The 18,884-nt window shown below is 42.0% G+C and overlaps 1 protein-coding gene across 1 annotated transcript in view; it reads left to right on the top strand.

The window, feature by feature from the left end:
• ADGRL3 (adhesion G protein-coupled receptor L3) overlaps window positions 1–18,884 on the top strand; it is a 480,164-nt gene that overhangs the window by 224,851 nt on the left and 236,429 nt on the right. Inside the window, exon 4 of the mRNA XM_066317961.1 lies at window positions 3,084–3,297. Coding sequence (XP_066174058.1) covers window positions 3,084–3,297 — 214 coding nt within the window. The remainder of the gene's footprint in view (window positions 1–3,083; window positions 3,298–18,884) is intronic.

Here is an 18,884-nt window from a genome sequence, read left to right as displayed (position 1 = left end):
CAGCAAGCAGTCAAGTGATTATGTGAAAGGCAAAAAGGTGAATTCCAGGAAGTTTAAAAGCCTAGTCTAGAAATGTTTGCATCTGTCCAGAGATTCTTTACTGGAGAGTAGAACATGAGCTGTTATTTTGGGGAAGGGATGTTCAGCTTGGGTTTGGGGTGTTTTGGGGGCGTCCTTGGCACTGATATGCGTGCATTTTTAGTAGACCAATGCTGTAAAGTGTCACATACAGGAGGAGACTCACCCAGGATACTAGAAATGTGTTCTTCTTTCAGGTGGAGAAATATCTTTAATGGTTTTGTAACTTGTTGTTAGTAATTCTTAATGTCTTATTTCCAGCATAATACAAGAGTTAAGATTAGGGGCATTTGTACAGTATTGCTGTTTGACAAATGTATCGGGCTTGTACCAGTGAATTCTCAGGCATTTAATTTTTTGGATTTTAAGCAGGGCTTTCCTCAGCCCTCATGTGTTTAATGTCTTTATTTGATATAGAATAGTTACTGGAAAGAAACCCATAACATAGGAATTCAGAGCAAAAAAATATACTTTCTGAAGTTTGTGGCTCAGAAGTTTGGTATTCTGTAGTGGGAATGTAAAAAGTAAAGTAGTACTAGCAACTCTCTTTGCCTTTTGTATAGGCCTGCATTAACCTCCCAGAGAAAAAGATCCAAATTGCCTAAGGACTGGGCCAAACCATAGCTCCAAGCAGCTAATATTGCCTGTAAACCTCATTTTGTCATTTTTTTGGCAGTTAACAGGAGTCATCTAAGCACATGGCAGGAGGAGGGAGGGCCCTTGGCCTCAGCATTCTGCCAAAAGCTGCTAGAAACCTTCTGCCTCCCATGTCACCAATCTGCTCAGGTTTAGCACAGAACAGGCTTGAGAGGAGAGCTCACCACAGCTCTTTTCCAAAATTGGAATCCTGGCACGAGAAGTTTTTTGGTCAGCACTGGCCTTCTGCCATAGAGTCCAGTGTTTGACAGAAGCCTGCTGCAGGCTTCCGTGGACAGATCCCTGTAAGCAAACTTAATACCTCTTGAAGCTGTTTGTAGGGCAGGCTAAAATTGCTGGGCTTTGCTGACTCTGCCTTTCTGCCTGGCTTACCTCTTCTGTCAAATGTTGTCTCTAACATTGTCCCATCCTTCCTCCACTCACCTTGTTGACTAGTGGTATCAAGTAAGAATGAGGTGATGCACCTTAGAGGTTCATGCTTGTCCTCCTCATTTTCCTCCTCTTGTAACAGAAGTTGGTGGCAGTGAGCATTTATCACATTACAGAAATGTATGGTGCAATATGAGCCCAGGGCAAAACCCTTTCTCTAATCAGGAAGGAGGATATCTCAAGTGTTCCAAACCCTAAAGCTGTGCTAATTGTGCAAGCTATTATTCAAGAATAAGCACGTGCCTGTCTTGGGAGTTTGGCAATTAGTCCACAACTCTGGCACATCAGGGAGGGTCTGATACCCAAGTAATCCCTGCAGATTTACAGAAATGGGAATCTGAGAACCTGTCCAGTGATACATAAATGAGACAACTGACCGTAATAGAAGGATTCATGGAAGTCAATGTGTTGGATTGCTGCCTGACAGACAGACAGGGCAGCCTTGATATGGCCAAAATGGTATTCTGAGAAGCATCAATATACTCTTACTTTCCATAAGCAGACTTGGTGTGCATGTACCATGGGGAAGTTTTATGGAACAAACCAGCAGAGCATTGGATGGAATTTTTGGTTTGGGGGGAGTATTTTGGTGTTTTTATAATGGGGTCAGGAGGAAGGGGAGTTGTTGAAAGATGCCTAGTATCAGATGGGCCATGGATCAAATGAAGGCTTAAAACTCTGTCACTGTCACATAGAGACAGACTTGGGTTGTATGTTGAATTTTGTGATTGGAGGTGTACAAATGTAGCTGGGAGGGCACATCATCCCTATGTCTGGAAATCTTTTTGGTGTGGGTGACTTTTCATTCTTCTGGAGTAAAGGAGGAAAGGAGTTGGCTTTTCTTTCAGCTTGCGACTGGTGTGCTAGGCTGGGAAACAAGTATTTGGTTCCTAGCATCACCATGGATTTCACATGAGATCTTCTGGAAGCTGCAAAACCCTTCTGTGTCTGAGTTGAGAAAGACAATGTGTAGCTACTTCGTGTGGATATTTGGGGATTAATATATTCACGTTCGTCAAGCTGTTTAAGATCTTTGGATCAAAGAGGCTGTAAAGATGGGAAATACAATTGCTTGTTGTCAAGTGATATTGTTTACTAATACTTTAGGGCTTTGTTTTCAAGGCATCTCAAAGTGTGTTTCTTTTTTTTCTTTTGCAAACTGTAGCCTGGATTTCTTTTAAAACAGGTAAGATTTCTGAGAGCTCTTTAATTTCACAAGTATTTGCCAGCTATTTGACCATCTAGGCAAATCCAACGCGAAGCTAAGACTGAACTTAAATCATCTGGTGTCCCATAAATTGGTCTTTCCATGGAAAGTATCACTGCAGGGCCCAAACTTTGGGATGGTTGCCAGAACCTGCAGCCATCCCCTGGCATGCTGCAGGCTACAGCAAAAGCCATTAGGATCGCTTTTTCTAAGGGCTAAGAAAAGGACCAGGAGCAATACAGATGTTACTACATCTGCTGTAGGACAGGTGCAATGTTGCTGAGCAGGTGGGATCCCGGTGCTTGGATTGCTTGTTGTCATAAAATTTTCTCTGCTTGTTCAAGTACAGTGCAAGACTGTAATTTTATATATCAAAGCCAACTAGTTTTTTACCTGGTAAGTAGAAATAATAACAATGCCATAGTTGCTATTTACCTGTTTCAATAAGGGATTTCTAAAACCCTATATAAAAGGGATCTACAGCTTATTTTTAAAATGAGAAAATCAAAGTCACTGAGTGGAGAAGTGATTTCTCTGGGCAGCCAGCAAGCCAGCGACCGGACCCTGTTTCTGCAGATCTTATCTGAATGGTACCGAAACTATCTCGGCACAGCATACGGATAAAACCTGCTGCTGAACGTGATTCCACTTTAAATTGTAGCCTCGGTGTGAAAAGTCAGTGTTGACTGTGTTTCTGTGTTAATCCTTGCAGCTTTCAGCCGTGCCCCAGTGCCCATGGCTGTGGTCCGAAGGGAGCTGTCCTGCGAGAGTTACCCCATCGAGCTGCGCTGCCCGGGAACAGATGTTATCATGATCGAAAGTGCCAACTACGGCAGGACTGACGATAAAATCTGTGACTCTGATCCTGCTCAGATGGAGAATATCCGCTGTTATCTGCCAGATGCCTATAAGATTATGACTCAAAGGTATGGTGTTTAATATTCTTTGTTTGCTGACTGTTGGTTTTTTTTAATCCGGAGTGTACACACCAGTTTGTGTGCGTGTTTGCATGAGAAAATGCGGATACTTAGTCTAGATGTATGTGCACAGAATTACAGCTATCATTGCTAAACTGTGCGTTTAACCAAGTTGGTTTAGCATTATGCAATATAAATAACATTTCGTGTGAGTACATCAGTCATCTTGATTTTCACTGTGTCCCAATTTTCCCTCTGAAATACCTAAATATCAAGGCTCTTAATGAACGTAGAAAGCATTTCTCAAAATGCATATTCACTAGTTTTTGTGCTGTGTTCAAACAGAAGGCCAGTAATCTCCTTGAAACAATCAATATTTTGTGTTCAGAATAACATTTACAGTTTTCAAAACACAAAGTGGCGTCTGCATCCTTCCTTGTGTTGCCAGGCTCAGTTTTAGGGAAGATCTGAATTTCCAGTCAAGCATTGGTATTCTCACTGATGAATTGCTAAATTTCTTTAGAGTAACTGTAGCTGTTAAGTGCGGCTGCTGCATTTGGAAATGGTAACTGAGATACAGTCAGACGTGTAGACAGACTCCTGTCTGGCTTGCAGAGCCAGGGCCTAACAGTTTATTCCAACCTAGAGGTGTGTTCTTGGTTATGAAAAGCCTTTTAAATGTTGCTGAATTTTTAAGGATATTTTCTGGCACAAGTGGTGTTGTGGGAAGGATTCATAAGTCACAGCTCTCGACGTGTAATTGAATTCAGTAATACATTCCTAATACATGAATAATTATTTAGTGCATTTGACTGTTAATTAGTAATAGAGATTAGTATTTCAAGGTATTAATAACAGCATTGGCATAGGCAAAGTGTTGCTAATTGATGTCATGACAACAGTGTTTGGGTCCTAACAGTGACCTCATGGCTTAAAGCAGTGCAGGGTTTTAATGGAGCATCTTGCTGTTGTGTTTGCTGTGAAATGGCTTTGCACTAAAATGGGCTGGTGTGAGCAACGTGAGTTTCAGCTGTGTTTCACATGCTAACTGCTGTTTTTGACTTCCCTTTAGAAACTGTTGAGTATTTAGGTCTCAATATGTTGAGAACTCTCGTGAGAAATGTCTCCACTGCTGCATGTGGCTCCTCTAAGACCATTCTTTAAGTTGGACCTCCTTGCATAGCTGGTTGAAGTCATCTTTATAGGGTTGGGCCAGCTACATTTTCAAGAGATGTGGGAAGGGTAACAACGAGCCATCAGCCAGTTCCTTGGATTCAGTGTGGTTTTAGTGGAATTACTGTAATTCTTCTGTTCGGGTTGTTAGTGGCTTCGAGCAGAAACCCTTAATCCTGCGCATATTGGCAGAATAAAGCCATGTCATCCCCTTTGTGGCTGTTACAGAGAACAAAGTATTCATATTTTTATATTTATATGTATTAGCGTCCTCCAGGCAGCAGCTCCCAAGCCAAATGCAGAGCTCTGCAACCTTCTGGTCAGTCCCTACATGTAGCAAGCCTGCAATAAACACTGCCCCTTGGGTCAGGGAGGGCACATAATTGTCTTCTGTGCCCGTGGCACTGCAATGAAAACTTGTGGTGATTACTCAGCCCCAGGTATCATCAGTGCAGGCTTAAATGGCTTAGCAGAGAGTTAGGGAAGCTCATCTCTGGGGCAGAGTATCCCTGTTCTTGCATTTGGGCAGAAAGTGGTACTGAAGGGGGCAAAAGGTGTGCAGTTCTGTTACTGGGTACTATGGAGTTTCTTGAAAGTAAATATAGCCTGATGTTAAAAGACAGGTAAAAAGGGGGAAAATATTCTACTTGGCATTTTTGTCAGTCTCATTTCTTTTTTTAAGTCTCCATTAATTCAAAGAGTTGAAACAATTTAAAAATAAAGCCATTAAAATGAAATATGTTCTTAAGATGCAAACCAGTCTGTCAGCTCACAGCTCCGAGTACACTTTGCAGCTGAGCCTCTGAAAAAAGTCGTTTAAAAGGAAAATTGTGACAGCCTCGTAGTTGTGGCACTAACTACGGCATTTTCTTCTGAAAATCTCTACCTGCAGAATTAATCAATTTAGCAGTATTTGGGTGGGTTTGCAGATTAATGCAGACTCTTAACACAGCACGCTTGTCTTTGCTAATGCTTCAGGGTGGGGGAGCAGCTACTGGGAACTGAACATTGTCGTGACAGTGAAACCTGCATGGTAATTGAAGCTGTCTGTGTATGGAAAGAAAAGTGGTATGTGCAGTGTGTGCTCATTATGCATTGATTAATTATTGCATTCATAAATACACAGTCCCCTTGTAGGCTGTATGGTGAGTTGTCTCACCACTGGCAGATTTTAATCAGCCATGCATTCCGGTGTGGCTGTGGGGAGGGAGAGAGGGAAGGATGGGAAGGAAAGTGCGTGTGAGACAGAGGTGGTGGTAGTGAGTGAGCTGAGGCTGTGAGTGAGCAGATTTATGGCAGGTATTAGTGATTGCTCCCCCAGCCCACCCCCACCAAGAGAAACCTGAAAAAAAACCCCAAAACCCCAACAGCCTGAGCTAACATGTTCCTTTCTTCTGTAAGCTTATATAAATTAATTTTTGCAGACGACTACGTGAGGTTATTTTGAAAGGGAAAGGCATAAATCTTACGGTGTGTTTGTGGAGCCCCCTAAGCAGAGGGAACACAAGGAGTTCTTGCTGCAAGTATTGCCCTGAAACTCTCTACAATCTTGGGAGTATTTCTTAAGTAAAAGACATTTAAACGGCTTGTAGGGAGCTATTTTATAGGACATTAAATCTCTGAGGCCTATTTTAGGGTTTTTGGTGTGTGGTGTTGGTTTCTTTTTTTTTATTATTATTTTGCCAGCTCCTCCTTCTAACATCCGAGCAGCTGTTGTCCGTAACAGCTCAGAAAGTGTGCTTTATGAACCAAAGTTTTTCTGATGTGATTAGAAAATAATGTATTTCGTTGTGTATTTGCTTTGGAGAAGCATCTTTGCAAGGCCTGTAACAAATAATTAAATTCTAACCATGCCCATTGTAAATTGTGTGCACTGTACCACGGGAGACTTTGCCATGTCCTCCCTTGAGTGACTGTGGCACAAAATTAACATATCATCCATTCCAACAGCCAAGGTTCCCTGCAAACAGTAGGGAAAAGCAGCCTCCTATTCCCGTAAGAGTTGCCTTTGTTTTTGAAATGTTAATACAGTTTAGTATGTTAAAAACACCCTAAAGAAAAAAGGAAAAAAAAAAGTTTTTGGTGTGCTCTCTTGAGTTTCCTGTTGATGCTTCACACCAAGGAAGCATCCTGGTTTGAAAGCAGGGGAAGGAAGAAGAGGGGATCAGGTTTTGTGCATGTGTGTTCACAGAACTTTATGCTGTCAGTGTCATCTTTGCATTTAACTTTGAAGTTTGGAACATTCTTTTCCATAGACTTTAACCTCAAATGTTAAAAAGGGTGGGGAGAAGAGGGAAGTCCAAGTAGGAGCAGTAGGAAGTACCTCATATGTAGGTACAGATATACAGAGCACTTTTTTTTTTTTCCCCCTAAAGGCAAGAGTGAGGTTTTCCTTTCGCTTTTCAGATCCTTGCCTACCCCAACCATCATCTGTTCCTCTTAATCTGGAGGAAGGAAAGGAGGGATAGAATAATGAGGCAAAATGACAAAATCAGCAGGTGGAGCAGAAGAGACGGGAGAAATGTTCACAGGTCTCAGCAGTTGTTCTCAAGATCAAAGCAAAATTCTTTCTGCCCTAGAAGATGTGGTAGGCTCTTGCTGGGGAAGTCTCATCTCTCTCAACAATGCAGAGAGCTCAGTTTGCAAAGGAGGCAGTGCTTGCCTTTTGCAACAGCAGGACCATGCAGAGCTCTTGTATGCTGCTCTTACCACTTCTGGCTTGGGGATGAGGGCTGCTGAAAGCTGCTCAGCTATCTGCTCTCTTCTCCCCTGAAGGGAGGCACAGCTGGGAGGTACTAGATGTCCTGCTGGGCCTGCAGTAGCTTAACTGAGCTAATTTCCTTTAGGCTTGAGTCTGATCTGCATGGCATGTCCCTGTGGTTTCAGTGTTGACATCATTGATGAAGATTGCAGGTCAAGACTTAAAAGGGAAGAAAAAAAAAAAAAAAAGTACAAGACTGCAGGAATGTAAGACTGTGGTCAGTTGCTCTCAGATTTCCCTTTCATTTCATCAGAGGGCCTAATCTTTTTATGTGAGAAGGGGCACTCACAATTCTCTTGGTAGTTGGAGGGAGGGTAGCAGGCACTTTGCACAGCATAGGGGAGAATAAATAAATTGAATGAAGCCGCTTGCATTACACTGCAAAGATTTTTCATCTCCTGAAGGGCTGTTTTGCTAATGTTTTTGGTTGATGACCTGAAAAATGCAGGAGTCTGAAATGAGTGCCATTATTATTGTAATAATATTGCATCTCATGGCGTGCTGTTATTGATGTTATCATCTCCTGCAATTTTCAAGACACTTCTCAAATGTCAGTGATCTGCACTTGCATTGGGAAATAAAGAGGCAGGATTACCTGTGTTTTACAGATAGGATGGTTGACATTGGTCATTCATGAAATGGCCACTGGATTTGAACGGACTAGTTTTGGGATGTTCTTGTAGAGTCTTTTATATTAAGTAGCTGGTTGCAGTGCATGTGTGAAGGTGCAGAGGACAAGTAGAGCTGCAGACCTGGAGGCCCTGTACTGACAAGGCCATCAGCAGGACTGAAGGGAATGGCTTCAGCTGAACTGCAGCACGGTTGTGTCAGGCTCCACTAAATTAATGGCATATTTCTTAGAAAACAGCCCCCTGCTTAGATGCTGTCATCACCTCTGACTCAGATACTGAATGCCCTATTTGGTAGGAACCCCCCACCACCCTCCTCTGCATCCTGAGCACATTTTGCTAAGACTGCCAAGATACTACTCATTTTTCTAAATTTGTTACCACACAGATGGCATGAGAAGTACATTTCTGAAGGACTGAGATGCTGCAATGGAAAGCTAGGCTTTCTGGGAAGCCTAAGTCTGGCGCTTTGAGATCTCCACGTGAAAAGCATCAATATGGAAAAATACTAATGTTTCAGTTAAACAGTTTTTGTAACCAATAGAAATCAAGGGGGAATACTGAAACTCAATGTTCCCTGGATTCTGATTTTAAAGGTTAGAAAACAAGCCTCACCACTTGGTCAAACCATCTATTTTTTCATCTATTTTAAAATGAAGGGAATTCTGTTAATCTCACCTGAACCTTGACCCTGGGACAAGGGCACATATGCTATATTACTAAGACAGGGAAAAAATCAAAAAAAACCAAACAGTAAGTCCTAGTGGAGTTTTGTGCTGTTGAGTCACTCTAAAATAGGTTGCTACTTCCCATCCCACACGGTCTTAATTTATCCTACCTCTTCCTTTCCTGAAAATGATGTTGGAGTAAATTCTTAAAGTGACAGCCCCTTGGAATTGCCCAGGTACCATAGGAAATCAGGGTTTGCCAGCTCAAACATCTCAGTTGATTGCAGCTGCCATGGTAACAGATGAGGAGGAGGCAGTAGCTTCTGAAGGTAATTAGGTTCCAAACCGTGGAAGGCTCTGTAGATCAAAAAAAGTGCTTTAGGCCTCCCTGGGTACCAATTGGTAGCTGTGGCCAGCTATAAAACACCACACTTAAAATAAATAAAAAAATGGATGGCTGTATTGTGCTGTGGCTGTTGGGTTTTGGTTGCTGGTAGCATGTGACTCCAGCATATTGCCATTTGGGAAAATCCAGACTTGAGCTAAGAAAGCAACGTGCAACCAGCAGCCCCTGTGGCCAGAGGGAAAGTTTTTCTTGATGTGGGCATGCTGGGGGAATTAATCTTTGCTGTTCTCTAAGTTTCAGTTTTTCCAGGTATTTTGTTTCTTTCCAGCTCCCCCTAACCCCAGCCTTAACTGGCAAAGAGAAGACACAGGGTAATCTCTTGGGTAAATAATATCTTGAAGTGGCCTCAGAATCTCTGAACACATGATGGGCTGAAAACCATGCAGGAAACATCCAGGTTTATTACTGCATCCATTACTTTACTAGTGTGGAATTGGCCTCCTCCAGCCTGTCAGAGGCAAGGAACTGGCCAGCCCTTGGCAGCCTTTCACATGTAGCTTTTGACAGTGGGAGAAGACCTGTATGAAACATATTCCTGTCATCTGCTTTTCTTCCGAGTGTTGGAGGCTTGTTGAGAGCAGCAGCTCAGTTGTTAAGGTGGGAGGAAGGGTTAGGCAAGGATGGATGTGTTGCTGGCAGCAGAGTTCTGGAACCACAAGAAGAGTGCTCAGGGAAGATGCAGCTTAAGGCTCTTAGGTGGTGTTCTCTGCTTTTGCTGAAGCAGATTTTGTACCATGCGGGCATTCTCCAAAATGCCCAAAAAGCAAAGTTTAAAGCCAGGCATCTGCATGCTTCCCATGGCACCTCCTGTTCATTACCTAAATAGCTGAGGTGATAAAAATCAAAGATGGTTTTTCTCAGTCTTCCTGCATCTTCCATTCACCTGAGTGTGGCAGTCATTTGAAGCTGTCACAGGAATTGGCCTTCAAATGCTTGGTCTTCTTGTCATGAAGCTTAAATGTATGCAAATCATTACAAGATAGTCTATAAGGTTTGTTGAGGCCAAGTGGACTTAAACTATCTGAAGATTAAAAAAAACTATCTTAAGAAAAACAAACAAAAAAGGCAAAAAATTCTTTTGATTAGAAGGCTGTGTGCACACTTTGCTGGTTGGTTTTCTGGTTAGGAATAATGTCTGAAGGGCTGTGAGGTAAGATGGCTTTGAAGTAATGCATCTGTATCACTTTCTTTTGCTTCTTTCTTTATGTACAAAAGAGCTCAGTTAGTCTGTGCCTGAGGTCGAAATTGGGTTTATACACAGGGGATTGTCTATTCTCTAGGACATTTCAAAGTTTTCATTCAGCACATTTTTGACTACATCATTTGTGGGATCTTTGGAGCTTGAACTCCATTTTCCATTCCAAGATGTGTAAAACCAGCGCTGGCTTATACCACACCCTCTGCGTGTGTGTGCCTGGGATTTCTGTGCCTCTCTGCAGGGCTGGAAGCGCTCCCTGCAGACCTTCCTCACCTTTGTACACTTGCAATTTGGCATCCACAGCGTGCCTCTGCATTTTGTGTGATGACTGCTGATACCAAATACAAACAGGCAAAAGATACCCATTAGATACAAAACATTTGCTTGCCAGCACAGGAAATATGGACTGATGCAGGCAACGTTCCTGGATGATCAGTTCAATGTGGTCCTAAATTTAAGTGTGCATTTTGTTAGAGGGATAAACTGAAGTTTATTTCAACCTCTTTGGGAAAAAGAGGGAAGGGAATGACAGTTACTGGAAGCGGTGACCCAAGAACAGGTTTTGCTGTCCATTGTAATTCAGGAGAAGGATTTTATGTATCAGTAAGTGGAGTGCATAAGAAATGCCAGGCCACATTTGTGATGTAAAGAAAGGGCAGGATATGGAATTTGATTAGAGCCATCTTCTATGTATTATGTATAAGATAATACATTGGTGTCAGTTATATTGAGTAGAAGCCTTAATTCAGCTTGAGTCCTGCTGACATCGTAAACTGGGAGACAGGGAGTGGTTTATGGGCAGTAGTGGAGTCTCCAGACTGAATTATGGCCTCAGCATTCAGTCTGTTACCGAGAGCTGCAGTTGGTAGCAGGCAGTATATTACATGCTTTTACCCAGAGCAGGGCTGGTGACAGGGAAGGGAAAAACTTTATCACAGAGACACTGTGAGAAATGCAAGACTGAGTTATGGGCAAGACAACAATAGAGAACTATAAAACTAATGCAGGAGAAGAAGGCAGGATTTTGAACCGGCCAGAAGGAAAGATGCCAGAATGGGAATAGAGTTTCCCCACGCAGTGTGGTTTGCCCCTGTGCCCAGTCCTGCCTCCCTCAGGGCAGGATGTGGCATCCCGTAGTGGACAGGGGCTATCTCTCCCACTCCCATGCCTTTTTTTGTTTTTATCCCTTATAATTAGAGATGGCCTTTCACCCCAAAGCCCAGGATTTTTAATATCCTTTCTAGATTTTCAGCCATAATTGTATATTTCTGCTGTCTGTTTAAATGGTCAAATCCTTTCTGAATCTCATTAAGTCCCTGGTCATGGTGACTTCTATGAGCTCTAAGTCCAGCAGGCAACAATTAATGTTAGGTCTTAATTTCATTGCCATCCTTCCTCATTGTGGAGACAGAGGCATCCAAGCTACCTTTGCCATTTCTGTTCCTTAGCTTGTATTCATTTATTATATGGCTTCTAACCTTTCTCTTCTCCAAAGAAGAACGTGATGATCTTTCAAATATTTCTTCTTATGGGAGTTGGTATGGATTTTTGTTACAAGTGTGTGAAGGCTCTTGTTGTTCTCCCTGAATACCCTTCATTTTTAAGCAAACCCGAAAGGACAGAAGAGGGAGAAAAAAAATGTGATAAATTTGAGAGTTTGAGGTCATTTCTCTCTGTAAAGCCTCCTTCCGCTCTTCCTTTTCCCAAGTGGCTTTGAATCACACAGAATGTCCCTTTTGACTCAAGGGTATTACACCCCCACAAATACAATTGCATCCCTCCCCAAAAGGCCTGCTCTGCTCCTGATAAATGATTAGTTCTCTTGGTTGCTTGGAACAGATTGTTCCACTTAAATGATTACAGTGGTGCCAGCTAGTACCGATGGAAAGGAGAGTCTGGTCCTTGATACTAGCAAATGTATGGTGTAAAATATCAATATCCATTAGGCTGGGGGGAGCAAGGGTAGTTCTGGGGAAAGTACAGTACTTGTTACAGGTGTCCAGGGTCTTAGTCACACATAGTGGAGCGCTGTAACCTTGTGACAGAGGCTGGTGGACTGGACGTGTGCTCAAGTTGGTGTCTCAAGTGATTTTCCTATGGGTCATGGAAAATTTCACATACAGATGCAGAGGAGTCATTGTCATTGATATTTCAGGGAGCAAAGAAGACATCTTTAAAAAACCCAAGTCTGCCAGTGTCAGAAGTGCACCTCCACACCCTTTTTAATTATTGGCAAGGTTGCTGACAGGTGAAGACAGGCATCTTAACATCCATGACACTTTGAAAATCCCCCAAATGCCTTAATGATACATGCACACAAAGAATATAGGTCACCTTCAATGCAGTGGATTAGCTGGAGCTCTGGAAAATCAATTTTGTTTGATTAGCTGCACTTGTAGGTAGATGGAAAGAGTTAAAGGCAGGCACCAAACAATGCAGAGTAATGCCTGTTGTGGTGGGCTGCAGTCCAGAGAACACTTTGGTGCCTGTGACAAGAGCTGTCTGAAGTCAGCATGAAGGTAGAAGCCTTCCAGGAAATCTCCACAGAGAGAAAGAGGTCTCTCCTCATTTGTGGGGCCTGGATGGCATCCAGGTGGTAAAAGCACTCAGTGGTTCACCTCACCAAATCACTGGAAGTCAAGGGGACCTAGGGGGTGGCTCACCCAGCACCAATTTTGCTGCAAACCACATAGGTTGGTGAGCCAAGCATTGTAATCACTACTTCCCTCGTGTCTGTTGATTGTGGGGGGGGGGAAATGTCTTCTGTGCTCAGAGGTGGCTGAAGGGAAACTGAAGTTGTAAACACTTGACAATTATTTAAAAATCAAAAGTACTCTGTAAAATAAAAGGAGAGAAAGAAGATGGAGGTTTTGTTGTATAGTGCTTAAAAGGCACTTTGTTGCATCAGCTAACAGATTCAATGCCAGCTGACACAGTGTGCTCCAAAGATTTTTTTATCAGGAAACTTTGGTTTGGAGTAGGAATCTTCTATACGTAAAGTATCCTTCAGAATGACCCATGTATTTGTGCTAGTACTGACAATAGATGAAATAAATTCCTATATTCCGTTCTCCATAGCTTAAATTGAAAAGGTCTAAAAACACTTAAAAGCACCCACTGCAGCCAGGAGCCTGACTCCCACTGAACTGGCACGAGTCTTGAGGTCTCAATGTCCAGAAATTTCTTTTCAAAATGGAAGTTCACTTTTAAATGGCTCTAGTGCCTTTTAATATTTTCCTCATGATCTAATTTGGATCTTAAGTATACCAATTTGGAAACAGCCTGGCTGACATCAAGCTATGAGTTTTTAAACTCATATGGTTCAATAAGATTAACTTGCTGCAGTTCTGATACAGTCTTCAGTGAAAGCTTATTCAAATTAAGAATCAGTCAGAGGGGGGAAGTAGCCTCAAGCATAAAGTAGGAGTGAGGTGGTGCCAAGAATCAGGGCTCCGAGAGGCTTTGTTGTCTCAGCCTTTGCTGAGAGCAGAAACCTTTACTGTCAAATTAATGCACTAAGAGGGGAGGGGGAAAAAAGCATAATTAAGAGATTAAAACCCAATAGTCCCTTTTTGAGTTGTCATCCTTGGAGGTGTACACAAATATGCACCCAGAGAAATGGATGCATAGTTCAATTTTTTTATTATTTTTGAGATTCCAGAATACATAGTAAAATATGTGGGAACTCTGTGACATGTCTGCTTGAATTATGGAGAATAATTCACAAAGTACAGCAGGGCCACTAAAATGAATGAATAAATAAGTGAGTTTGAAGAGTATACCTGCCAAATCTGTGTTTTGGGGCTCTTCTGCATAAAATAATTAATTCATGTATTTTAAGCATGTTTGTTAAGTTTGTTCCAGTGTTTCTTTGCATTTCAGCAGTGGAGTCTCTCCTCCATGAATTTAATTTCCTCAGTGTTGGTACAGGAAATCCTGATTGTGAAACCTCTTTTAACCCAAGGTTACATATTAATAATCCCCTTCCTCCCCGAGGGACACCCTCAAGTTTGGCAAATACTGTGTGATTTCCAAATGTGCACCATATTGATGACATGTATATGGAATTGGGGCCCTTCCGGTTCTGATTTGGATTCTAAGCATGCTAAGCATTTTTTTCTTCCTCCATGAAGAGGAGAACTCTCAACAGAGTTTCCATGCATAATTTCATTCCACTGTTTCAGCAGGAATAATGCAGCTGTGAAAGAGGAATGTGAAATCAAGAGCATATCACTTTTTGAATATCACAGATTTTATTAGGAGCCTTACAGGAAGGAGGAAATCTATAGGACAGATTGGTCACAGTCCAGTGTTGCTCGGCATGAAGAGAAACAAAGCTGCAGTGCCTGTGGTGCTAATTTAAAGTTGAGTTTAGCATTGGCTACAGGAATGGCTGAAGGGCTTTGCTGTGAGCATGAGGCTCTGAAGCAAACACTGGGTAGTTTTGAAATCCCTGTGCTGCGAGAGGAGCCATCATCAGCTGTTGGTGGTCCACAGGAGGGCTTAACCAGAACAAAATCATACAAAAATATGTTGACCACACAGGAGAATAATAAAAAAAATGTAGACACTGAGATTTGCAGGTGTTTGTCTTTTTTGTAAGGGTGATGAAAATGCGCCTGTCCTGTTTTCTGTGGCATTTAAAAATACGCTGAAAATAAAGGTGGTGGCCTGCTGGTGTTGGCATAGCTTGGTTGTCTTTATCTGGGTAAACCTATTGCAGTAATGGGTAACTTGCAAAAGGAAAAAGTTGCTGGAACATTTTCTTTCTGGAGAAGTGTACAAAATGTAGTTTGGTTACATGAAGTATTTCTCTATGCTTCCTTCCCTCTTCCAGATGGCTATTGGCAAAATAGACAGGATACAGTATGATGTTTTAAGTATATGAATTTCTTTAATGTGCAACACTTGGCATGTTTGTATATACATCTAGAGTGACTGCATATATGTAGAGGGTGATGCACATATGAGAAAGTACAGCAACATGTGCACAGAAAAATAGCAAATGACAGCCTTTTTTGAAGAGAAAACAGCACAGCTCTTGCACAAAGAACAGAACTGATTTAATATCAAGAAGGAAGCAGAAGCAACACGCAGTCCCTTCAGAGCTGATACCAGTAGCAACATCCTCAAGACCCCAAAGGTATTGCAGAAGACTAGCAAATTTAAATTGTACTATGATGTAGATGTTGGTCGTTTGGGTTTCCTCAAAGCTGCAAAGAAAGCTAGAAAGTTGCTCTGCCCTGGATATGTGTTAAGCCCACACTTCTATACCACATATAATCCTGAAAGATTGTGGTCTTAATAGCCCACACAGGTGTCATGACTTTCAGCTTGGCACCTCCAAACTTTTATGACTGCTAATCAATGAACTCAGGCTGTGACTGTATATCCCACTTTTGCCCACTGTGTGTAAGACCATGGTAGGCAAATGAGGTCCAAAGGAGCTGGCTTAATAACATGCTCAAGAATTGAGCTTTTGACTTCTAGCTGCTTAAACCTTTCCTTTTTACCCAAGCTTGTTATTTGATCACCATCTTATTATCATCGTCTTCTCGTTATCAGGCATCGAAGATAGCTGCAACTCTTGCTTTAATACTTTACATTTTCTTCTTTACTTTCTGCTGGACTTTTTCTTTCTTCCTAGGCTCTTCTCAGCATCCTTTTGCTCCTAGGTGATCACTCTTTTCTCTGTGAAAACTGTGCTATTGTTGCTTATTTCTAAGTAATCCTTGTGTCCTTTTTTTTAAAATGTGGTTACAGGGAATCCTCTTGGGCTGTGTGGAGCTGTAGGTCCTGTAGAGTGAAGTTTTTAGTGCCCTGATTTGGAGGTGCTCAGGATCTGCTGGCTCCAAACAGCCTTTGTGGGGCTGCACCAGCAAGTGCCTCCCACAGGGATAGCTCCCCAGGGAGGGGAGTTCCTCTTTGCAGGGTCTTCTAGTGCCAGCATTACGTGGGGAAGCAGGTGGGTAGGTAACCAGCACTTTGCTTGTCCTCTTTTGGAACTGAAGAGGCAGTCTGTAATTTGCTGGGGAGCGTCATACAGCCGGGATTTCTTTGATGTTGCACAGTCAGCTGGTATGGAAGTTAATATTTTACAGTGCTTTTGTTCTGTGACTGTGTCCAGCCCCTTCAATCTTCCCAGCTCCTAATGAGCTGAGTCCCCTGACTTTTGCCGGTCTGTGCATGTGGCTCTGCCAGCGCTAGCAGATCAATCCATGTTTGTATTCCTGGCCTTGAGCTGTGCTCTGACATGGCAACAACCCTGAGTGTGGAGACTTTTGCTGCCATTTCAGCTCAGCTTTGAGTAAGTGATCATGCCTTGCTGAGGCTCTGAGTAACCTGAGATGGTGTGCAAGGCAATATGAGCAGCAGAGCAGGGTGAAAAGTACAGGACTACATGTGCAGGAAGCAACCCCAGATTTGTTTGGAGCCTGGGTGTGATCAGTGATGTTCCTAACAGTGTTTTGGAGCACGAAGAACCTGATTCTGGAGGGTCTGGGGCATTACAAAGCACTATTGAGATTTAGTAGCTCAGTTCAACTGAGAACATTTCCTGAATCACGGTGGTCATCTTTGCAAGCAAATGATCCAGGCTATCACTTTTGCAAGTCTCCTGCTGTAGCTTTTAGGAGGCCACAGCAAGGGCAGGGAAAGAAGAGGAGGAATGTGCTGGGATATAGGGAGAATGAGGAGCGTTTTATAGTGAAACCCTAATTCGAGGAATTGGCTTACTCTGCCATGTAGTAAATTCATTAGTCATGTAGAGTGAGGAAGTTGATTTATGGCTATTAACTATATTGAATTGACAAAAGTAGCTTCTTGAAATTTAGTAGCCAAAATTAAGCCCTCTCAGGCATTAACAGATTAAACTGCTTAAAACAATTTAATTATTTATCCTGTGCAAATGGGATAGGATACTTCTAGAGTGATGCCTGTACTGCTTTAGACATATTTAGTGTGCTTGTGATTAAAGGTCTCTTTGTAAATCCTGTTAATTGACTATTGGCACAGAGTGGTGGAGGAAAGGAAGGACCTTGGCTGAGACTTAATAATTTTTAATTTTGGGATTTAATGGAGAAAAAAAAAAAAAAAGAAAAAAAATACCAGTCTGGTTTGAGCTAATGCTCTCTTCTTTTGTTTTCTTCTGCTTTCCATGAACTCTGTCAGCATCTGTTTCTACAGGAGTTTAAGGAGCAAAAAAGGAGATTATTAATAGCACGGTATGTCTGTGTTAAACGCAGTATTATGCACATATACTGCTATTTTCATTGCTGTAGTATGTGGATCAGGTGAGGTCCATCATGATAACATCCGCATATACATAATTCCGCACCTGGAGACCTTAAAATATCAGTGTACTTGTTTTTTTTTTGGTGAGTGATAGTGGCATGCAGTTGTATCATCTCCAGAGGAAATGACTGTGCTGTAAGTGGCTCGTCCTTAAGTGCTATCCTACCCAGAAAGAGAAGGAAATAATTGAGATGACATGAATTATGTAGAACAGACTTGAATAAAGAGTGACAGAAGGGCTGGCTTTGACAGCTGGATGTTAAATGAAATTTGTTTCTGTTGTTATAGATGCATAGCCTGTTTTTAAATGTATAATTTATTTAGATTTATTTAAGGAGTAGAGTAAAGAAACAAGAAATCCCTGATGCGGAGAATTGAAATAATGAGTTGTTATACAAACATAAATAGTCATTACAAAATATTTTATTGGTCTATTTTTGCTGTATTTATAAGGAGATTTTAAGACTCCTTGAGTCTGCATTTTACATGCATGCAAATACATGCTACATTTTACCCAGCAATCGTTACTGCGTGCTTAATTGAGTTGATAGCAAAAAGACATGACTGCTCCTGACTGCTTCAGCTTGGCTCTGGGGAGAGAATGAATTTTTCATCTTTTCTGAAAGAGAATTTATCCTGAATGGCTGTTTCTCAGATTGTGTTTTATTACTCATACCTCTAAGAAGGCTGAAGCTGTAGGTGTGGGAAGACTTTCTGTCCAACTCTCCTGCACCGGCAGACTCGACTCTAAGCTGCAGCAACTTCATCTGTGAAGTTGGAACGTCTACAAAGAAGTATTTAATTGTGTTATAATTGGGAGTGTGTGTGTGTGTGTATAAGGGTAGGGGGAAAGGGCTATTGCCCCCCCAGAAAAGCTTTCAGATGGTAGGCTGGGGTAGAACTGATCCTCTGGTTAGGATGGTATAATGCTTTATTGATGTGTCCAGCAACACCGCTGACCACGGATTTATAGAGGGACGGGAGGCATTATTTCTTCTGGATTTCCTAGGCCAGGTCACATAGGAACTCATTTGCTTTTTGCTTGTGACTTTTCCACTTACGCTATATGCAAGTACATGCAATTACTATAAATTTTAATTTTTATCAAGACCTTTTTTTTTTTTTTCAAAAATCAGTGTTCAGCAGGCTATGTTTATTTTATGGAGATTAAGCTGAAGGAGTGCTTAGGACTCAGTAGTCCTGAAGCAGGAAATTGCAGAAAAACTTGCCTTCGGAGGAAATCCTCTCCTCTGATTATTGCTGTCCTCAGCCCTGCCAGCTCTGTGCATTTGTTTTTCTCAGTGTGAACACCACCTGGGATTTTTAAGGTTTATGTATCTGCTAAGTGTAGGAAGAGATCTTTCTGCCTGTCCATGGCATTTGCTTTTCCTGTAGGTTGTTTGGAATCAATTGATGTCACTGATCTTTCTGCTTCTGCTGCTCCTGTTTGTTGCAGATGTATTTGATG

The sequence above is a fragment of the Sylvia atricapilla genome, chromosome 4 (assembly GCF_009819655.1).
Source record: "Sylvia atricapilla isolate bSylAtr1 chromosome 4, bSylAtr1.pri, whole genome shotgun sequence".
NCBI classification, from domain to species: domain Eukaryota; kingdom Metazoa; phylum Chordata; class Aves; order Passeriformes; family Sylviidae; genus Sylvia; species Sylvia atricapilla.
Note: the sequence above shows the minus strand (reverse complement) of the source record. Positions and strands in the feature narration are given on the sequence as shown.